At 45.9% G+C, this 22232-nt stretch overlaps 1 protein-coding gene across 1 annotated transcript in view; it reads right to left on the reverse strand.

Annotated features, from left to right (window-relative positions):
* The window catches only part of CRHR1 (corticotropin releasing hormone receptor 1), a 71782-nt gene that overhangs the window by 25370 nt on the left and 24180 nt on the right, over positions 1-22232 (reverse strand). Inside the window, exon 4 of the mRNA XM_035135283.3 lies at positions 4358-4477. Within this exon, the coding sequence (XP_034991174.3) occupies positions 4358-4477 (120 nt within the window). The remainder of the gene's footprint in view (positions 1-4357; positions 4478-22232) is intronic.

The following is a 22232-nucleotide window of genomic DNA, read 5'->3' on the forward strand; positions in this document are numbered from 1 at the left end:
AGGCACAAGGTTGGGAAACACTGAGCTAGATGACTCTACAAGGCTATGATTTTAAGGTTTTTTTTGTACTGTCCACACAACAATGTTGGCGTCAAAATTCCAGCCCGTATCCCTGCACCCTAGAATCCTGATCTACCCGTTCCATGGAAAACCCAATAAGGAAATAAAAATGCTGACAATGACGCGTTTGTGATTATCTCACTGACCCATTTGCAAATTAAGCTCCTTCTTAGTCATTCCCCCACCCCCCAAACAATAAAACAAGATGTTACAAATTCAGGCTGAAGATTTATGGCTTACACACACATGTATCCCTGGGTGTCTCATAACTCGAGCCACTCAGCTGCAGTGCACTCAGCAAAAAGTATTGTTCCTGAGATAATGTGAAGGTCCACCCTTTGATGTTTGATGAGTTTTCACAGCCAAGTCAGTCTTAGATGCTGCTACTGTCATTGTCTGCTGAAAGCGCCGCCCGCTCCCTTCAGAGCGCAATTTGAAAAACACAGTTGATACAGAACATGTAATTTGGCCCAATCTAGCGTCCTTGAGGACAAAGGTGGTCTGAGCAGCAGGGGAAGTGGATTACACATAATCAGAGGGTATTTTCAAATCGAGCAAAGTTCTTACACAATTGCCCTGTGACATAACCATGGATAAGATGGAGAAAATTGGATTCACGCCTGCTGGCTTCACCCTTGACCTTGCGTTCAGACTTTGGGATGAACTTGTGCTGGCAGCAAAGGGGTGGGCAAGGAACTTTATTGACCCCCTTTCCCCTGGAAAAAAAACCACTTTACTGCAATAGCCACATTGGAAATTACTGCATTTTACACGGCCTAAGTACTCAGAGTGTCCCAAGTGAGGGCAAGGCGAGGAGGAAGGGCGAAAAAACTGCACACCTTTATATTGCGGTGCGAGAAGGACAGGAAGTTTCTCCTGCATTTGATCTCGCCACCTTGCCTTCTCCTGCATTTGATCTTCAAACCACCTTGCCATTTCTCTTACCCTGAGCTTTCAGCTCTTGTCTAAACTCACAATCTTAGACAGGGAATCTTAGACAGAGAACCTGAGACAGATTTCTGAGGTGATTCTGTGCTGGGACAGGGGCTGGTTTTTACTAACCCCTAGTTAAACCTCTTGGGGTTGAGCTTTTCTCCCAGCTTTGGTGAATTCCTCAGAGCTTCTGGGCCAATTTTATTTTCCTCAGGAGTCCTGCAGATAACCTTAGCAAAGATGGGAATGGCTGTGGCAAGTCAAGATCTTAATAAGCTTTAGCCCCTGGAGAATGAGATGGGGGGTGGGAACACACACGTACTGCTTTTCCCTCTTGACAGGAGAAAGGAGGGAAAGGGGGAAGCTGAACCTTTGTCGAAACTGTGTGACAGGATCGTTTTCGCTCACATTACAGCTTCATCGCTGGCCGTTCATCCCCTCAGAAACTATGAGGCTATTCCCACTCATTTCAAATCAAAGCTGTCAGGTCAGATTGGAAGGGTGATAAGCCATAGCTGCTTCTGCAGAGCAAGCCAAGTGAAATGTGGATAGACTTCAAAGAAGCAGGATGGCGAGGTATCCTGCCGTCTCTGCCATTTAGTTCCTACAATGTTGGCAAGGGCTTGGCTTGGACTCAAAGGAAGCGTATTGCAGGCAGTATTCCTGCCACTAAACCCAACCAACTTGAACCCCTGATGGCATATCCCACAAGCGCCCTGGAAAAATAGGGAGATCCCATTCCCCCACCCCCTGCCCACAAGAACATGACGGCCATTTTGGGTGCCGTGATATCGCATGATTTCGTGTCGAGATCTTGCACCAAAAAACTGCTTTTTGGGGGGCTGCAATCTCACACAGGCCACGTGACTCACAAAGGGAGCACAGACAGGAAGACACATGCCCCGGTTGTAGGAAGCAACATGTTGGAGGATATGTGATGCTGGTGGCCAAGATGGTGGCAGTGGACAACATGGCACCCTCAGACCCTTGAGACTTCCCAAGGCCCCTTGCCCCTCCCAATTTTTATTCCCTCTCTCTCCCACCCCCAATTCCTAGCGGTGTTTAACACAACAAAGTGCAAAAGAACTGAACTGGAAAAACAGGACGCCATCTAAAGACAGCAGAAAGACGGCCTGCTTTCTTCCCTAGCATGGTGTTCAGGGTTGTGACAGGAGCATGGCTCCTTCTGACAAGCTGGAAATCAAGCAGAAAAGTCTGCAAAGACGTCAGCATAAGCCAACCATTGAGGAGGCTGCACAAAAGATCCCCATGATTCAAATTGCATGTTAGGTGTTAATGGTAACGCAGTGACTCCCTTTTATAAAGGTGGAAATTTAAAACACAGAAGTACGGGGCAGGAAGAGTGGAAGAAGGGAGCACCTTTCTGTGCTTGCTGTTCGCCTGCCCTAAATCGTGCGCCCCACCCCACCCCCACGCACACCAGGGGCATCCCCAATGCAAACATGCAATTTGAACCCTGCTACAGTGATGAGCAGCAGCAGCAGTGGGGGGAGAAGTAGGTGTGGAAAGGGTTAAGCTGTGGTGGACCTTGGCGTCTCAAGTTTCAGTGGCCCCCTGTGCAGTGTGCCAAAATCCGGCGCACCCCACCTCTTGCCTTCCGTTGGATGTCATAGTTGCAGCACCTGTTGCAGCGCCCCAGAAGCTCTGCACACAGCGCAACCGAAGCGGTTACACTCCCCTAGATCTGCCTTTGAGTTAAGCAGGCCAGTCTTCACCCCCGTTTTCTCTGTTCCTGGCCATTCCCTCTCCCCCAAGATATGGCTCTTTCTTTTTAGAAACGGCTGCAAGGCTACATGTTTAGCACTACCCAAAAAGAAGACTGGATACTTTGGTTGTGTACATATTCTGCCTCCCATGCACTCTCACTGCTAGTATTTGAAGGGGCGTGGACATGATGTTAGTCACAACCCACATCTATCGTGTAGTTCCTTGAGAAATACTGCTCTTTGATGTGCTTTCCCTCAAGCTAGATTCTATCTGATTCGAAAATGTCTGCTGCGTTCATTTTGCAGTTATGCTGAGGTGTGTACAATTTGAGGTAGCCATTGTGCATGTGCCGATGACAGTTTTATTGAATAGGATTTGTGTAGGGTGTGTGTTTGCAAGCGTGGGAAAACAAATCAGGTAGGTAATGCACGTCCGGTGAAGAGATCCCCGCAGTCTCTCTGAGTTGTAAGCCACTCATGTGTATGTAGCATTTATGTCAGTAATGTGGAACAAATGCAGAGATCTTTCCCAGCCTTGAAAATTGCCCCCAGGACAAAACTGTGCAAATCTCGACTTGGTAAGCCTCACGAAAAGGCTTCTCACTAAAATATCCCCATGAGGAATAGCCAAGATGACAAAATATCCTTTTTAGCACCATTAGTTAAAATCACCCAAGACCATGAGCATCTTATCCAGGAAGGGTAACATGTCATTCTGATTCATAACCATCACCCCATTTAACTGCAAAATTTGAGCTTCTGACACTATCGTCAGCCTGGCTTTGAGCAAACTGGGGTTCTTCCCTTTCTTCTGCTAAGAGACAACATTGGGCTCATCCACACTCCCTTTTGCCCCATCATTTGTAGGCACAGGTCCATGAGGTTTTTCTTTTGTCCCGCCCAGTGCCGGATTTACCTATACAGTAAGCTATAGCTTACCGGTAGGGCCCCACTCTCTTGGCCCCCCCCCAAAAAAAATTAAAGGAAAAAACCCCTGGATTTACATTTCCAAAATATAAGATAAAAAACTAATACAGCTACATACAGCAGCAGTGTTTTGTGTTGTGTAGGCTCCTATCATGTAAGTCATGGGCCCCGTCTGCTAGCCTGCTCCCTAAAATATCACTGGTTTGCTCATTTCTATATACTGTATAGGGTGCCTACATACTGCATGTGAAAATGGCTTTAGATACCGTACCTTTTAGGCCCATAAATTACCATATAGCACATATATTCAACACAAAAAATAGCGACAATTTGTTGTTGACAAAGGACAGCTGGACATATAAAGGGTCCCATTACTTCCAGGAGCTTAGGGCCTTATCAAACCTATATCCGGCCCTGGTCCCGCCTCTTTCCCTGGGAAAACCCTCCGTTATTTACTGCTGAATCGGAACAAAAGTCAATCTGCAGTAAACCACAGATTTTCCCAGGGAAAGTGGTGGGACAAATGGAAAAAACCTCTTGTATCTGTGCCTAGAAATTGCAGGGGAAATGTGAGCCCACCGAGTACTTTTTGCAAACTTTTGCTTAAAGGAACTGAAGGCAACATGTTGAATCTCCAGCCCACAAATAAAAATAGGCTGATCTGCCTATCCCGAGGTGCCCCCCTGCAGCCCCACCCTCTTCCGGCTTACTTGAAGTGTTGTATCGCACTCCGAAGAAGTACTCAGGACAGGGACGGGCAACCATCTGCCCTGCTGCACTGCGAGGCCAACATGTCCCTATCAGATCCACTAAGGCATAGCACTGAGGACCTACAGGGAAGGAAGGAGAGAGGAATTAGCAAAATAGTCACAAAGACATCACAATATTTTTTTTTACAAGACCACCCAGAGGGCCAGTAGGCTAGAATTACACTGCCAAAGAAGCATAACTGAGACAATTGCCTGGAAGCAGAACTTATCTAATGAGAAGAATTTGAAACAACCACCACCACATACCCTTGTTGGGCAAAATACGCACCAACCGAGTGGCAACAGCGGCAGGGTCGACAAAATAACAAAGTCGTCTTCAGTATCTTTGCTTGCTTTTATTTACAATTATATACACCACACTCCTCTACTCCATTCCTCTCATTTCACAATACATCACCACCACCACTACACCCATGAACCATTTGGGTAGCTTAAATACAGAATTCAAAATGGTCACATTACCCAATCACATTACAGTAAGCAAACTCTACCTTCAATTATTCAAATTAGCAAAAGCTCACAGGTGTGCTATCATTCAGAACAAGGTTACAAACACACATCTCTGTGTAGCACCATTGACCACATCAGTCTTAAAGGAAAAACCTAACAACCCTCCAACATTGCTCCAATGAAAATAGGGACGTCCCATTCCATACTCTGGTCGGCTTCCAACATATATAAAAAATAATAATAAATTAAACATTAAAAACTTCCCTATACAGGGCTGCCTTCAGATGTCTTCTAAAGGTTGTACAGTTACTTATCTCCTTGGCTCAGGGGTCACATACTAGGGTTGTCATATTTCAAAGACTGAAAATCCAGACATAAAAGTTGTCAAGCTTTTTTTGGGGGGGGGGGCAAAGTTGTTGAGCTTTCGTTGCCAGATTTCCCCGGACATTTCAGTGATTTTCGTCCGGACGTATGCCGACCCCACCAACCCTACCCTCCAACATTTCTCTGATGAAAACAGGGATGTTCTAAGGAAAAGCGGGATACAATATTCCGTGATCAAATCAGAAACCAGGATAGCTTCTGTAAACCCGGGATTGTCCCTGGAAAATATGCACACTTGGAGGGTCTGTAAGTCCTAGATGAAAGTGTCTCCTGCAGAGAAAGGTTTGAAGCAACCCTCAGCGCACGAAGTTTCATTTTGTTCTTGCTCAGGACGACTGCCATATTGGGGGTTGGGAAGAAAAGTTGCATCCATTGACTTGGCAATCTTGGTTTGTTTGCCACTTGACTGGTGTGTTTGTTTGACTCCCTTGCTTGAAACATCTCGGGAGCAAGTTGCTCTGCTGCCAGAACCATTTCTGAAGGGCAATTGCTCTGTGCTTGTGGAACAGCACAGCCTGGCTGGCGCAACCTGGAGCAGGGAGGAAGGTAGTTTAATGTGGCCTACATGGCTTTTGGTCTCTTCCAGGATTCGATGAATTCCGATGGCTTTCCCACGCAACTTCTGTGCCTTGCATGTTCCCCCCCACCTTGTTTGGTTTGACATCGGGAGGGGTTGGGTGGCAGCATGCAGCTTGTCACATTTGCAGAAGGCACCCGGGTCCTACTGTTTAATAAATGTCATTCCGTGGTTCCTTCCCTCCCTCTGGAATGCTGAACCTAATTAGCCTGTGGTCTCTCTGTTATTAAGTGAGTCATTTCTGAATGCTTCTGGAATTAGCTCTTCTAAATTACTTAAGACCATGCTGAAAACAGCAGCCTCTCCTCCGGTGTGCCCTAGAACAGGCAGTTCTCCAAAACAGCAAAAAAATAAAATTAAAGAAAATCATAAAATCCATCGCCAAGAACATTGCATCTCTGAACTTCATCCCACATGAAGCCATTCACCCGCTTTGGAGGTGGAGAGATTCAAAACCCTCTATAATTATCTCTATTTGGACCATCGCATTTGTTTTGTTTTGCCACCACGATTTTTCTTATCCCTATAAGAGACATAATACTACAGATAAGGAATCGGAAGAATAGTTCGCTAAAACCCTGTGCCTGGTGGCAGCAAGGAGAGGGAGGTGAAGACCTCTGAGATGAAATTAATTTGGGGAAGTGTTCTAACACCTAGATTGTTTGCAAAGATGCACGATATAAATCACACTAATTCAAATGGTGTGTTTGTGTGTGATGCTGTTGAGTTTAGAAAACAGGTTTTGAAGTACAGAGTTCAGCAACGTGATATTATTTCCTTAAGCTGCATCAACAAGACTTGCGCGTTGAACATGATTTGATGCCGACTTGGGTGGGCCTGGGCCACTTAATGTTCACCCTGGACCCTACTGAGACTGAGCCATGCATAACTCAAAATGACCTGGACTCAGGAGTCTGTGCATTGGAGTAGTACTAAGATACCAAGAACCCTAAGACCAGGCATCCCCAAACTGTGGCCCTCCAGATGTTTTGGCCTACAACTCCCATGATCCCCAGCTAAGAGGACCAGTGGTCAGGGATGATGGGAATTGTAGTCCAAAACATCTGGAGGGCCGAAGTTTGGGGATGCCTGCCTAAGACCATCTCCCTGAACCAGCACAGAAAAAAAAGCGCCTGCAGAGCTTCCTTCTGCCAAGATATCCACAAATGAGGATTACCCTCCGGGGCCATGCTTTCTCGATCAGCCCCCCCCCCCAATGTCTCCCTGCTGATATCCCCACATATTTACAGTATCTTTCCAGAGCTCACCACACTGATCCCAAAGGGACAGTAGTGAATATATTTGGAGCACACACCTCAAAACCAGAATGCAACCCAGCTGTAAAGATAAAGGTAAAGGGACCCCTGACCATTAGGTCCAGTCACGGATGACTCTGGGGTTGCGGCTGAGGGCAGGGCCGTCTTAAGTATATCTGGCGCCCTGGCGCGACGGATCCCTCCGGCGTCCCCCGCCCCGTTTTCCAGCGCGGCGGGCGGGTGGGTGCTGCTATGTGGCGGGCAGGCTCAGTGCACAGAGTGGCTCCCGCAGGCGCTGCTGCGCGATGGGCGGGTGAGCGCAGCTGCGCGGCGGCCCCCTGGCGGCCCAGCGGCCTGGTGCCCTGTGCCACCCAGCCTAGCCATAGGGCCGGCCCTGGCCGAGGGAGCCGGCGTACAGCTTCTGGGTCACGTGGCCAGCATGACTAAGCTGCTTCTGGCGAACCAGAGCAGTGCACGGAAACGGCGTTTACCTTCCCGCCAGAGCGGTACCTATTTATCTACTTGCACTTTGATGTGCTTTCAAACTGCTAGGCTGGCAGGAGCAGGGACCGAGCGACGGGAGCTCACCCCGTTGCGGGGATTCGAACCGCCGACCTACTGGTCAGCAAGCCCTAGGCTCTGTGGTTTAACCCATAACGCCACCCGCATGTTGTGCTGATCTCTAAAGAGGTGGGACCAAGACAACCCTGCATGCCCTCAGAACAGTGGTAGCCACTCAAGACATGTGGTGCAGGACAGCCCCCATCTCTGGGGGAGGGGCACCAAAAACAGAAATATTTAGAAACTGTTGCATGCAATTTCATCACACAAGGTTGTCATATGATAATTTTGGTTTGGTTCATCATAATTTTTCATCTCTAAGCAGAAGCTATGTAATTCCAGATACTGGTGTATAATTAAACAAACTGGGAGAGCCTTCCCTCCATCCTATTCACACGTTAGCCTCAGAAAACCCGTGTCCCATTCTGGAGCACTGACGTAAATAATCTGTTTCCTGGCTCTTGCCTTCACTGTATTCTGTCTTGATGACCTACCTGACTTCCACCTTCTGCCCAACATTGTTGCCTTATTGCCTGCTGGCGGTTCCCTGGACCCACTGATTGACAAGACCTAAGATTCTTCCCACAACCCTCCCCTTTGCACTGCTGGGCAATGGTTCTTTCGCACTGACCCCTGTATGGATGGAACACTTGGTCTCAAGCAGGAGGTTGGCCTGAGCTTCTGTTCATTGGCTTCTATGTGTGTCCTATTTTCCCAGCTCACACATTCTGATTTTTATTTTTTTGAGAAGGAAACTCAATACACCTTGTCTTTCCCCCTCCTCCTTTACGGAAATAGCAGCTTTAAGGACAGATATAAATGGGGGACACAACAGGGGTACACTATTCATCTTCTCCCCCAGCAATGCAACCCTGCTCTTTAGCAAAGGAAAAGATGTTGAGAAATATTTGGATAATAGCCACCTAATGACTATTGCATTACATTCATAAGAAAAATCTCTGTATAGGGCAGAAAGACATACCTGCCTATTAACCCGGTGCTTTATCCTCAAGGGATAACTTACACACAACTAGATGGTCTTGACCTAGACAGAGACATCCTTGCTTCTGCTTTTTTCTTTTTTGCAGTTCTGTGAATAAGACTAATTAGTCAAACTGCCCTGTATGGAATTTGGTGTTCAATCAAAGTGTTGAAATTAACCTTTTGGTACCTCCCAGGTGACATCTTCATAATATTACAGAGCCTTGGACAACCCTTGATGCATTTCTTTGGAAGACCAGCTAGGCCACTGCAACAGGGGCAAAAAGAGGACGCAGTTTGATAATGATTTGATGGATTCACTTATAAGAGATATGCGACAGTGTGTTGTTCAAGTACAGCCTGTACGTAGGCAGGATCAAATTCAGAAGCGGTTTATCCCGTTTCCATTCATGCTCTTGATTCATGATCTGTGCCCAAAATTGGTAACATAAGGCTGGCACAGCTATTTCTGAGCCTTCCTTCTTCTAACCGTCGAAATGGCGTACGCGTAAGGAGCCAACTGGCAGGAGGTGATCTTTTCTTTTGGCATCAGATTTACCACTCCGTTCACCCGAGTCAGAATGCACAGATCCCTGTATGAATGACTGTATGGATGTAACACACCACTTGAGCAGATATTACAGAGAGAGACAGGTGCAAGCATGCAAGTACAGTGAATACTTGAAACCGTCTCATACCAGATGGGTTCAGCTGTCTCAGTGCGGTCTACTTTTTTTAAATCAGGGAGTGGGTGCTCCCAGTCCTGCCTCTTGAGATCCATTTTTAAGTGGGAAATGCTAGGGACTGAGATTTAGAATTTCTGCATGCAACACGAGCTCTGCTTCTGAGCTACGGCCAGGGGCATAGGAAGATAGGGGCGGCAGATCGCCCAGAGCGACGCGATCCCAGGGGCACCATCACCGCTGCCCGCCCTGCCCCCCAAAGGCGCGCCCCGTCCCTGTGCGTGGCACACCTCACCCCAAAAGGCAGCGCCCCCGCCCCAAAAGGTGCACCACCTCACTGTGCACGGCGCGTCCCGCCCCCAAAACACGTGCCCTGCCCCGCCCCCAGAACGTGTGCCAAGTCACTGGGGGGCAGCACGCCTGCTCTCCGTCCCTGGTGGCGGAGCATGAAGCTCCGCCGCTGGCTACGGCGACACTGCCTATAGATAAAGATGGAATAGATGACTCTTGGGATCCCTTCCAGCTCTACAATTCTATGGCCTATGTCCACCCCCAGTCCAGTATGCTTTGTACCAGCCAGATCAGCTGCCGCTGGGATTCAGATCTCTTTGTGCACAACCTAGGTTTTTTTAAAAAACTAGTTTCAGTTCTCACTATAATAGGTAGATGTGAGGCACACTCAATATATTTGGAGCAGCCCAATGCACATAGTCCTTCATTAGGGAGCAAGACACCAACACACAGACACACAAACATAGACACACACACAGACACACAGACACACACACTATGGAAAGCCACTTTTCGTAACACAGCACCACAACTCCCAGAATACTGTATATTCAAATACACAGCTGGATTATTGGATGTTGAAAATCTAATCATTATTCATTTCAGATCCCATGCATACTTCATCTGTTCAGCTGCCATGCTCTTTGATTTTAGGGAACTTTCAAAATTAACTAGTTTCCAGTCCCAAACACATTTGTTTGGAAGAGAACAATTATCGTGTGATAGCAGGCTTGCTTCTTAATTATCATGCTACAAAATTGCTTCCTTGGAAAATTTCTATGTAGCTACGTAGCTTCCCAGGCTCAGTGGCCAGGACACACACTTAGCATTCAATACCCAGGTCCTTCTGAAGCACTTGCAACACTCTCAAGAATAATATATGCAACACTCTTAAAAGAATCCTGCTTCTACACTCACCGGAGGGTGCAGAAGCTACTGATGCCTGCTTTAACCAAGTCAGCACAAGGGGAAAGGCTCTCTTTCCACCAACTGCTCCTACTTAAAAGAGCATGTTGCAAGCAATATGCTGTCTTGGTGGCTGGAGACAGATTCCTTACAGGGCTTCCTTCCACAACTAATTGCCCACTTAATCAACTTTGATTGTCCTTGTCATCCGACAGGCTTCCCTGTGCCCAAGAGCAGAGGACACCTCTCCACAACTTGCAAGAGAGAAATCCATAGCAATTACAAGATGTAAATGAAAGGGAGCAGCAGAAACATGTACTTTTGGCTTTACCTAGACTCTTAATGAAGTGTAGGTGGGTTCCCACGAGACAAGACACAATGATAACAGCAAAAACCTTTATTGTACTAAAAGAACTGGACAACAGGGGCAAAGCACCTGCTTATATACATTTCTGAAGGCCTGGGTCACTCCCACTCCCAACCCGATTGGCTGTCTAAACTTCCAAGCTGCGAATCGTGACTCAGTGTTTAAGGGCCAATAGCAGAGGCCCAAATCCTGAAATGTTCTGTGATTGAATCCTTAGTCCAGACTCAAGCTCAGGCAAACACAGACTACTGAATACATAACACCCAACACATCCACACTTGCCCTTTATCTCATGATATATTCCATTTGTCCCATGATTTCGAGGTACAGGTCCAAAAAGTTTTTTGCTTTCCCCCCTCCTCTTTCCCTGGGAAAACCCATGATGTACTGCCGAATCAGAACAAATGTCAATTCGCAGAAAACCTGATTGGCATATGTTCCAATTCTGAAACTGCAGGTTTTCCTAGGGAAAGAGGTGGGACAAAAGGAAAAAGACTCTCCTGGGCCTAGAAAGCATGGGACAGAACCCCATTTGGGTAACAACTCTTAGCCCTGAACTTTTACTGCAATCATCACCTTCAATAACAAATGGCTGCTGGGAGGAGTGGGTGTGCAATTTTGGGTGGGAAGTTGGCACAGGTTCAGAAACAAGGAGCATGCTTCCGATAGGTGTGCTTTTCCTTCAAAGCAAATGTGACCTGCTGAAGCACACTTAAAAAAAAACAAACAAACATGAGTAATGTCATGTTTCCCATGGCCTGTCATATACATCCTGCCCGGCTCGTCACAGATGCCCGCGACTTTTCTGTATTTCACACCATAAAAGGCAAAAAAGGACAGAGGTAAAACGCTTTGTGGCTAAAGGATGAAATAAAGCTTGCATGAAATCATTTTAACTTCATTGTACTCGGAGTTCCATTAAGCAGATTGTATGGGTGTATCCTTTATATTTTACTTGGAACCGGCGCTGTGGTTTTTAAGTTAAGTCCCTGCTGTGTTTATTTCGTTACTGGCCATTGTGGCGGGGAGGAAAAGAACCTGTGCCTTTGGAAAGCTTTTGAGCGCCTGCCCCTGTCAAAATTAGATTCTGATCCTGCTGGAAGAAAGCTAGACGATAAGGAATAAAAATATCCATTAACCACAGCTCTGGGCCTTGATGTATTTTTAAAAAACCTATTCGTAGCCATTTCGCTAGCACTTTTCTTTGTAAAAAGGGTTTCCGAACTCTAATTTCATTTATATATCCATTCCACAACCTTCTGTGGTAGGCAAAGGATTCTCTGTGTGTCCAGGCATGCATTACCTGTCTCAAGTATAACTTAGGCTGCAAACTTTGGCACCCTTATTTGGGGATAAGCCCCATTAAAGTACAGTGGGACTTAGTAGTAGTGCCATTAGGGCAGAACTTTAGGGCAGCTGGACAGTAGAGTTGGCTTAGCATACAGTGGTACCTTGGTTCTCAAACTTAATCCGTCCTGGAAGTCCGTTCCAAAACCAAAGCGTTCCAAAACCAAGGTGCTCTTTCCCACAGAAAGTAATGCAAAATGGATTAATCCGTTCCAGACTTTTAAAAACAACCCCTAATACAGCAATTTAACATGAATTTTACTATCTAACAGGATTGATCCATAAAATAGAAGCAATAAACAATGTATTGCAGTCACACAATCCATCAGTAGCTGAACTGGGTTCCACACAGTCACAAAAACAAACAAAAAAAAAGAGCCGCAAAAACAAAAACGCCAAATAAATAGCAAAAATAGACAGACCACAGCATAACACTCAAAACAGAAATGTGGCACTCAAAATGGAAGTGTGGCACTCAAATCGGAAGCGTAACTCTCAAAATGGAGCGCGTTCAGCTTCCGAAAAAAGTTTGCAAACTGGAACACTTACTTCCGGGTTTGCAGTGTTTGGGTTCCAAGTTAAACAAGGAGTACCAAGGCGTTTGAGAACCAAAGTACCACTGTATTTTGAAATAAGTGAAACAATGCACATTAACCATCTAAAGCAGGGGTCCCCAAACTACGGCCCCCGGGCCGGATGCGGCCCAATCGGCCTTCCAATCCGGCCCGCGACGACCCCCGCCGCCCGCTGCCGCCGCCCGCTCTCACGGCGCGTGGCGCAGCGGCGATCAAAAAAAAAGGCAAAAAATCGCCGAAAATCCTTTGTGCGCATGCGTATGGGCCTCTCCTGACCCGGAAGAGGTCATTTCTGGTGCACTTCCGGGTCAGGGGAGGCCCATACGCATGCGCACAAGCGATTTTCGGCGATTTTTTCCCCGCACGGGCGCGTGTGCGCATGCGCACGGGCGCGCACTCCCCCGCCCTCCGGCCCGCTGCGCGCGCACTCCCCTGCCCTCCGGCCCACCGCGCGGTCGGCGCGGCGGGCACCGGCCCGCCGCACGGTAAGTCTGGGGACCCCTGATCTAAAGACACGCCCCTCCGCTGCCAAAAAAATTAAGTCCACAAAGTCCAGAGTGATAACAATTAACTAATACTTGGGAACCACAACAGCTTTTGCAGAGCAAGCCTATGCTTGCTTACTCTGAAGCAAGCCCCACTGAGTTCGCTGGGGCTTGCTGTCAGCTAAGCGTGACATTGTTTGCATCCTCAGCAGTTTAATTGATTTCCAGCGGCACACCCATGTAGCTTGTCGGTAGGGCTGGACGAGAGAGCTGTTGTTGTTTGATTTTATCGAGAAACTACCTTATTTGCATTTCTGGAACAAATATGAGAATCGAAACATGGCTATCCTTTGAAATTGCCATTTCTCCAGCCAAACAGTAAGTACAAAATGAATAATATTAGGGGGGAATGGAACATAAACATGCACATGGGAGTGAAAATAACATGCAAAGTGCATTGTATTAGGTGAAACTGCTTGCAAAAATGTCAAAGTCGCATTAAAAAGGCTGCATATTGGAAGAAACACACACTAAAATACGGACAAGTTTTCAGGATTGTTTAAAAATAAATAAATCATAACATACTGCAGAGATGCAGAAAACCGAATTTAAGAGTGGAATGATGAAAAACATGAGGAACTGAAATTGAAGAGTTTCTTCCATCCTTGCCTGTCGGTCACATCGTTTGGCAATTTACGACCACAGGAGAATGACTCCATATTCAAAATTTCCCAAGTACAATGAAAGAGAAAATAATATCAAAGAAATGCAGTTCTCTGAGTGTGGGTCACAATGGCACTATCCATGCACAAGAAAGAGATTGGCAGCCAGTGGGCTTGGAGGAACCCCAAGGTTTGCAGAAGTACAAAAAAATTGTTAGAATCCTTCCGAAAGTGTTTGCGTGTGGGGATAAATACAGCCCATTGTGGACTAAGTACAGTGGTACCTCAGTTTATGAACACAATTGGTTCCAGAAGTCTGTTCATAAACTGAAGCGTTCATAAACTGAAGTGAACTTTCCCATTGAAAGTAATGGAAAGTGGATTAATCTGTTCCAGATGGTCCGCGGAGTACTTAAACTGAAGCATTCATAAACTGAAGCGAACTTTCCCATTGAAAGTAATGGAAAGTGGATTAATCCGTTCCAGACAGTCCGCGGAGTACTTAAACTGAAGCGTTCATAAACTGAAGTGAATGTTCCCATTGAAAGTACTGTAATGGAAAGTGGATTAATCCGTTCCAGACGCGTCCGCGGAGTACTCAATCTGAAGCGTACTTAACCCGAAGAATGGGTGTAATTGGTTCCAGAAGTCTCTTTATAAACTGAAGCATTCATAAACTGAAGCGAACTTTCCCATTGAACGTAATGGAAAGTGGATGAATCCGTTCCAGACGCGTCCGCAGAGTACTCAATCTGAAGCGTACTTAACCCGAAGCATGGGTGTAATTGGTTCCGGAAGTCTGTTCATAAACTGAAGCGTTCATAAACTGAAGCGAACTTTCCCATTGAAAGTAATGGAAAGTGAATTAATCCATTCCAGATGGGTCCGCGGCATTTGTAAACCGAAAATTTGTAAACTGAGGTGTTCATAAACCGAGGTTCCACTGTATGCCTCATTGGCAGCGGGGGGGGGGGGGCAGGCAGGAGGCATGTAATGGGAGTATCCTGGAACAGGACATAATAGGATGGACCCTTGAACAGGAGCCTTCCACATTGCATGCCCCCTCCCCCTCCCCCAGTGGGTCCTAGCTTTTGCTTATAAAATGCCAAGTGACCTCACACTTAAGACTGTCCCCTTTCTTCTGGGCCCTCTCCAAAGGAGTACTGATTAATGTCACAGTTTGCAAATGGGATCAATTAAAAGTTAGAGTTATTGATTGAAAGCCTGAGAATTAAACATTCATTCATTCATTTATTTTTTAAAAAACCTCCATTTACACTTCCAGTAAATACCCCTTTCACTACCTGATATCACAACCCAGAGTTAGGGATATTATGCTGGCCTCACACAAGGCACAAGCCACAAAGACTTCAGCTACTCAGCCTCCACCGATATAAACAGGAGCTGCTGCTGAAGAGCCCCAGTAGAATGCAATGCAGTGGTGTGATGGTAAATTCTGAATTCCAGGAATTCATAGTTGGGATGCAGTATTGGGTCACCTGTGTCCAGAGATGTATGGAGGCAGCAGTTTTTGCACTGTCCTGTATTTGTCACAATCAGCGCTGTTTCCCTGCTGCTGTTCGGCTTCTCTCCGGCTCCTGCTAAAACCTATCCACTGTGTCCGAAACTAACGAAATTAACTACATAACAAATCACACAATTGATTCAAATGCATTTCAATGGAAGGGAAATGCCAAAAAGAAGACGGGAAGTAGTGTAATTATTGACATAACGTCTGAAGACTAAAACAACAGGGAATACCGCTCAAACATTCTCTTGTGCAATTTCCATCCCTCCCTACTTCAAACTAGTCTCTTGAAGATATGCTTTTTTGCTCAGGCTTTCCTGGATTGTTAAAGGTGGAGACTGCCCTTTTGTATTTTAAGAGGCGGTATTTTATTTTTGTATTTCATGGCATGCTTTCAGTGTCGTTATGATATACTTCGGTTTGCTCTACACAACATAGAGATGTTTTTATAGTAAGCAGTCTAGAAATAAGATTACAGGTCCCATACCCCCTTCCTCCCTGAAACCCATACCCATGCCATAAAGAGAATAAAAATAATAATACAGGCAGCTGCATTCCTCCACTCAATATAGACTGCTGTGTTGATCCTATATATCATTATGGGTATACAGTACAGCTTAATAAATATGGTATTTAAATAAACAGCAAAAATAATTTTAACTTTTAAAAAAGCCATTTTAATTGTAATGTTTTGCTTTACCATTTATTTAAATTAAGGATGTTTTAGTGCCCCAATGGATTTGTTACTGGGTATTTTAGTTATGTTTTGATTTCATAGTTGTAAACAACTTTGAAGCCATTCTGGCATATTAGCGGTACATAAATAATATATAACAAAATAATAACAATTACAAACAGACACATGAGCAGCAGTTTATTAGGATCAGCATGAAGGTAATCATATAGCTTCCTGGGAGTATAGTTTTGCTTTGTTTTTAATTTGTTTCTGTTAAGGATTTTCTTCTGTTACAAAACAAACAAACAATGAAATGTACATACCCTGGGAGAATAGTTGGATGTAATTGTATAGTTTTCTGGGAGTACGCTGCAACGTACTCAGTGGTGCTTGCTTCTGACAGCACATATTCACCTTGTAAAACACACTGATATTGAGCAAAAGATTTTAAGGCAGCTGAAATGCAACGTTTAGCTTTTGAATTAGGAATGCAAACAGTTTTGTAAAGAAGGGTTATCATTAAAACTCCGTGGCTGAAGTAGGGATTCCATCAAAGGAAAGGAAAGAAGTGCCTAGCCTCTGCTTGGCTGTTTGCCTCATTCTCCATAATCTGTCATAAATATTAGTAAAAGTGGAGAGCTTCATGATCAACTAATAATAATAATAATAATAATAATAATAATAATAATTTTATTATTTATACCCCAGCCACTCTGGGTGGCTCCCAATTGAATATTAAAACAATACAGCATTAAATATTAAAAGCTTCCCTAAACAGGGCTGCCTTCAGATGTCTTTTAAAATTAGGATAGCTGCTTATTTCCTTGACATCTGATGGAAGGGCATTCCACAGGGCGGGTGCTGCTACCAAGAAGGCCCTCTGTCTGGTTCCCTGTAACCTCACTTCTCGCAATGAGGGAACCGCCAGAAGGCCCTCGGCGCTGAATCTCAGTGTCCGGGCTGAATGGTGGGGGTGGAGACGCTCCTTCAGGTATACGGGACCAAGGCCATTTAGGGCTTTAAAGGTCAACACCAACACTTTGTCCTTGGAAACATACTGGGAGCCAGTGTAGATCTCTCAGGAGATTCCCTAGTCAAACCACTTGCCCTGGCGCTCCGGAAGATAATGCCATCACTCCTGTTCTTTAAAAAGAGCTGCACCCTTTTATTTTCCTTACATTGATGTTATGGAGTGGAAGCTTCCACAATTAATTGAACTCAGTGGCCCCACCAGAGCAGGACTGGGACTCAGTAGGACCCAGCAGAACGAGAAGGAAGGCTCCTAAACACAGCAGGGTCGGCTGAAGTTAGTGGAATAAAACACACAATCATCTAATGAGGGGGGGGGATGCTCCTGTGAAATAATTTAAGACTGGAAAAACCGGTGGCACCATTAAGTCCAGAGTCTAAGATTACGTAACAGCACCACTAATTTAACTTAGGGCCCGCAGTGCTGAACATCTTGCTAATAGTTCCCACCAGCACCACCACTCTGCCATGTGACGGACAGTTTGATTATGGGTTGGCTTGCTTGTGCATCTTCCCATCTGCTTGCCGCTTTCTTTGCTGTATCAATCTTGGCAGGAGTGTAGCAAGCGGCAAGAGCGAACAGTGCATCACCCAGACGCTCTCTGGGATATTAATGGACGAGGAGCCCAAGAAGCCGCTGGCACTACAGGTTTGGGGCATGACAAATGGCAGGGGAAAGCAGCGGCCATCCATCACAGCTGGCACCCCAAGGGCACACGGCAGCTACCAAAGCAAAAGGAAATGGGTCCTTTAGGGCGGAAAACAAATGAGAAAAAACACAAGGCAGGTTCCTGCCCCAGCCAAAGAGGGGAGGGAAGGGGAGGGGAGCACTTCGTCACATCTTTAATGGACAGATGACTCTAGTTTAGAAGCTTTGGTGCTTTCTGGGAAGCTGCATCCTTTGACTGTGAGCATCCTCAGTCTAGGTGGTTTTCTGCTACTGGGAAAGATACTCTGTGCATGCTAAGAGGCATTCCTCTTGAGTCTGCCTGGCTGAAAATGTGCGGGAAATAAATCCACAGCTCCGAGACCTCCAGTTGCGGTGGAACTGTGCATTCCACCCTAAGATTCTTCGGGGGAAAGCCAAGATATAAATCAGGTAAAGAGGTTGGTGGCAATGGCGTGCGCTGGAATTTTCCGTAGGGCCAGAAGTGCCAGCTTGCGAGGGAGATTGGGGAGGGGGCATGTGACATCTTGACGTCGTGGTACCATCCATGTGAGCATTGCACCTCCATCCCTTAGCAGGCAGAAGCTTCTCGGGCTTTGGGAAGGGGGTGCCAGGGTTCTGACAGAAGAAGTAACCCAAGAGACGGATTGTAGGGAAGCAAGATATGGGAGGGCGGAGAGCCCTAGTTACCCTCATGCACACCTCCTTTTTGATGCTAAAATTTGATCCCACTCCCACTGTGTACATCAACAGTGGTGAGTGACGGGTGGCTGCTGCAGGGGCACGCTCCATGTGGCGGTGATTCCCTCCATCATTGATTCAGATCTTGATATCCTATCAATGAGCAGACATACCTCTCCGAACACATTCTTTAATACGAATCTAAAATAATGCGTTCAGTGTCTGAAGAGTTTGCGAGCCGCGTTTAAAAAGCATTGCCTTTTCTCAAACAGATATATTTTCCCTTCTTCTCGGTATTCATTGATTGGTGGGTATATACAAATGGGTTGATACATGAATTCGGATAAAATGAATCTATTGTTCTGGGTAAATAAGGAAAAGTGTGAAGGAGAACACAAATCAAGTCACAAAAGGAAAAAGTAATGAGTCGATGACATAAGGTTCTGCACCAGTTTAAGACCCAACACTATTTTGGAGTTTTAATTTATGGGTTTCAAAACATGCCATATTTTGCTTTTCAAGTTAAAGAGGGATTTTATAAAAAAAATACTAAGGATGGTATCCAGTGGTGTTTTTTTATGGGGAAAAAATAATAGAGCAAGTAGATGCTTAGGAAGCTGGATTTATGCTCATTTTTTTCTTGTGCACCTGCAGAATCACAATTTGCCCATAGCCCTGGTTTTCACTAATAATAATAATAATAATAATAATAATAATATTTATACCCCGCCCTCCCTGGCCAAGGCCGGGCTCAGGGCGGCTAACATCAAATATATAATACATTAAAAAACACAAAATCAAACAATTGATTAAAACACAGCTCAAAATCACAGTATAATAATAATAATAATAATTTATTATTTATACCCCACCCATCTGGCTGGGCTTCCCCTGCCACTCTGGGCGGCTTCCAACAAACATTAAAATACATCAAATATCACAGATTAAAAACTTCCCTAAACAGGGCTGCCTTTAGGTATTTTCTAAATGTCAGGTAGTTGTTTATCTCTCTGACCTCTGATGGGAGGGTGTTCCACAGGGCGGGTGCCACTACCGAGAAGGCCCTTAATAAAATTACGTGGCCAACCCACGAATCACAGCCATGAAGGTAGGAATATTAAATATTCGCCAGGCCCGGTCACCCACGTTGGTCCCATATGGGCCGACAGAAAGGGCCAAGGGGGCCACTTACATACAGGGTTTCATTTATGGCATGCCTTGTAAATAAAGACAGAAAAGTTACTAGCCAACCATTTGTTACTAACGCTCCCGCTTCCACACGACAGTGCTAATGATGTTGGTCTATGTGGAGAGGCCTGCTGACCTTTGGCAGGCCAGAGGTAAATTATGTCTGGAGAAATGGGGGCAGGGAAAGGGTGGCCTTATGGTTCTCCCAGCAGCCTGTTTCAAACGGGAATGACTCACCTGCTGGAAATGCCAATACTTAATTTCAGGCAGCAGTTTTGCAAAGCCCTGTAAATGAGCAGCTTGGCAGAGACATCTATCACCCGCAATCTGTAAGGCCCATCCATCAACCCCCAAAACAAGCCCAGGATTCCTCGGCCAGTGGCAGCATTCGGCCAGGTGTTTGCAAGCACACATCCTCCTCTCCTTCTGCCTCTCCTCCCCAGCGCTGCTGCATACCTGCAATGCCCCTGGTTGGTCTTCAACTCAAGTTTTGCTCACAGCAGACTCATAAGAATTAGTAGGACTAAGTTAGGTCCATTCGCTTCAATGAGTTTATTCTGAGAAAAATGTAGTTGGCTTCCACTATCCAGAGTTTTATCCTCCCCCGCCCTTGCCCTTGCCCTCCCCACCCAACCCACCTCCTCATAAATAAGTGAGTAAAATGGATCTGAAACCACAAACTGAGACACAAAGGAGGAAAAGCAAGAAAACATTTGTGCATATTTTGATGCGTGTACAGTGGTACCCTGGTTTAAGTACACAATTGGTTCCGGAAGTGTGTACTTAACCTGAAGCGTACTTAACCTGAAGCGAGCTTTCGCACTGAAAGTAATGGAAAGTGGATTAATCTGTTCCAGACAGGTCTGCGGAGTACTTAAAATGAAAGTACTCAAACCGAGGCATACTTAAACCGAGGTATGACTATTGGAACCTGCATCCACAGAGGGCCTGGGAATCCCAGGATAGACTGTAGCTTGGTGTTAGGACATCTGCTTTGCATGCAGAAGGTCTCAGCTTCAGTCCACTGGTGTGCCCAGGTAGAGTGGGGGAAAGTGCCAGCCAGAAACCCTGGAGACCTGCTGCCAGCCAGTGCAGGTAACATTGAGCTAAAGGGATGCATGGTCTAACTCAGGCATAGGGAACCTTGGCTCTCCAGATGCTTTGGCACTACAACTCCCATGATCCCTAGCTAAAAGGGTGAGTGGTCAGGGATCATGGGAGTTGTAGTTACAAAACATCTGGAGAGCCAAGGTTGCCTATGCCTGGTCTAACTCGTTCTAAGCTAGCTTCCTGTGTTAGTTAGTTGTTACATTTATATGCCACTTTTATCTCCCACGGATCTCAAGGTGGTGTACGCGGCTTTCTTCCTCTCCATTTCATCCTCACAACAACTCTGTGAGGTAGGTTAGGCTAAGACAGGCATCCCCAAACTTCGGCCCTCCAGATGTTTTGGACTACAATTCCCATCATCCCTGACCACTGGTCCTGTTAGCTAGGGATCATGGGAGTTGTAGGCCAAAACATCTGGAGGGCCGCAGTTTGGAGACGCCTGGGCTAAGAGATGGTGGGCTGGCCCAAGATCACCCAGCAAGTTTCATGGCCAAGTGGGGATTCAAACCCTGGGACTCCCAGGTCTGAGCCCAACACTCTAACCATTACACCACACTGGCTCTGGCGTTCTTCAGATTCTGAAAAATGACCCCTGGCCGCAATGCTGGCTCCAAAAATCTGGGGATGCTTAGGCAAGACGCATTCAGTGCCCCCCAACCTGTATTAGGTGATGCTTGAAAACTGTGGGTTTTAATACTGCTTTTGGGTGAAGAGCATTTGACCCACCTGCTCCATTTCCTTCCCTACCTAGTTGCCTTTGCCCCTCTGCATACCAGGATAGAGAACCTCTGAAGCAGAAGCAATAGGGTGACCAGTAGTAGTAGTAGTAGTAGTAGTAGTAGTAGTAGTAGTAGTAGTATTTATACCCTGCCCATCTGGCTGGGTTTCCCCAGCCACTCTGGGTGGCTTCCAACAGAATATTAAAATACAATAATCTATTAAACATTAAAAGCTTCCCTAAACAGGGCTGCCTTCAGATGTCTTCTAAAAGTCTGGTAGTTGTTATTCTCTTTGACATCTGGTGGGAGGGCGTTCCACAGGGTGGCGCCACTACCGAGAAGGCCCTCTGCCTGGTTCCATGTAACTTGGCTTCTCGCAACGAGGGAACCGCCCTCGGCGCTGGACCTCAGTGTCAGGAAAAAAACAGTAAATTGCAAGAACTCGGGCTAGGAGGAAGATGAATTTCAAGTAAGTCTTCAAAAGGTTTTATTTATGTAATGATAAGATGAATTCAAATAGGAATCAATTCCAGTATGATAGTGAGGCAAACAAAAATAAATTCCAGTGGGAAAAATCCCAGGACAAGGCCCTGTTTCGACAATTCTTCATCAGCAATGTTTGAATGGTGAGTGTACCAAGTATGTTTGCCTTCAGTGTACGGGCAGAATGATGGGGGTGGGGGAGACACTCC

This window comes from Zootoca vivipara, chromosome 12, assembly GCF_965207765.1.
Source record: "Zootoca vivipara chromosome 12, rZooViv2.hap1.1, whole genome shotgun sequence".
NCBI classification, from domain to species: Eukaryota; Metazoa; Chordata; class Lepidosauria; order Squamata; family Lacertidae; genus Zootoca; species Zootoca vivipara.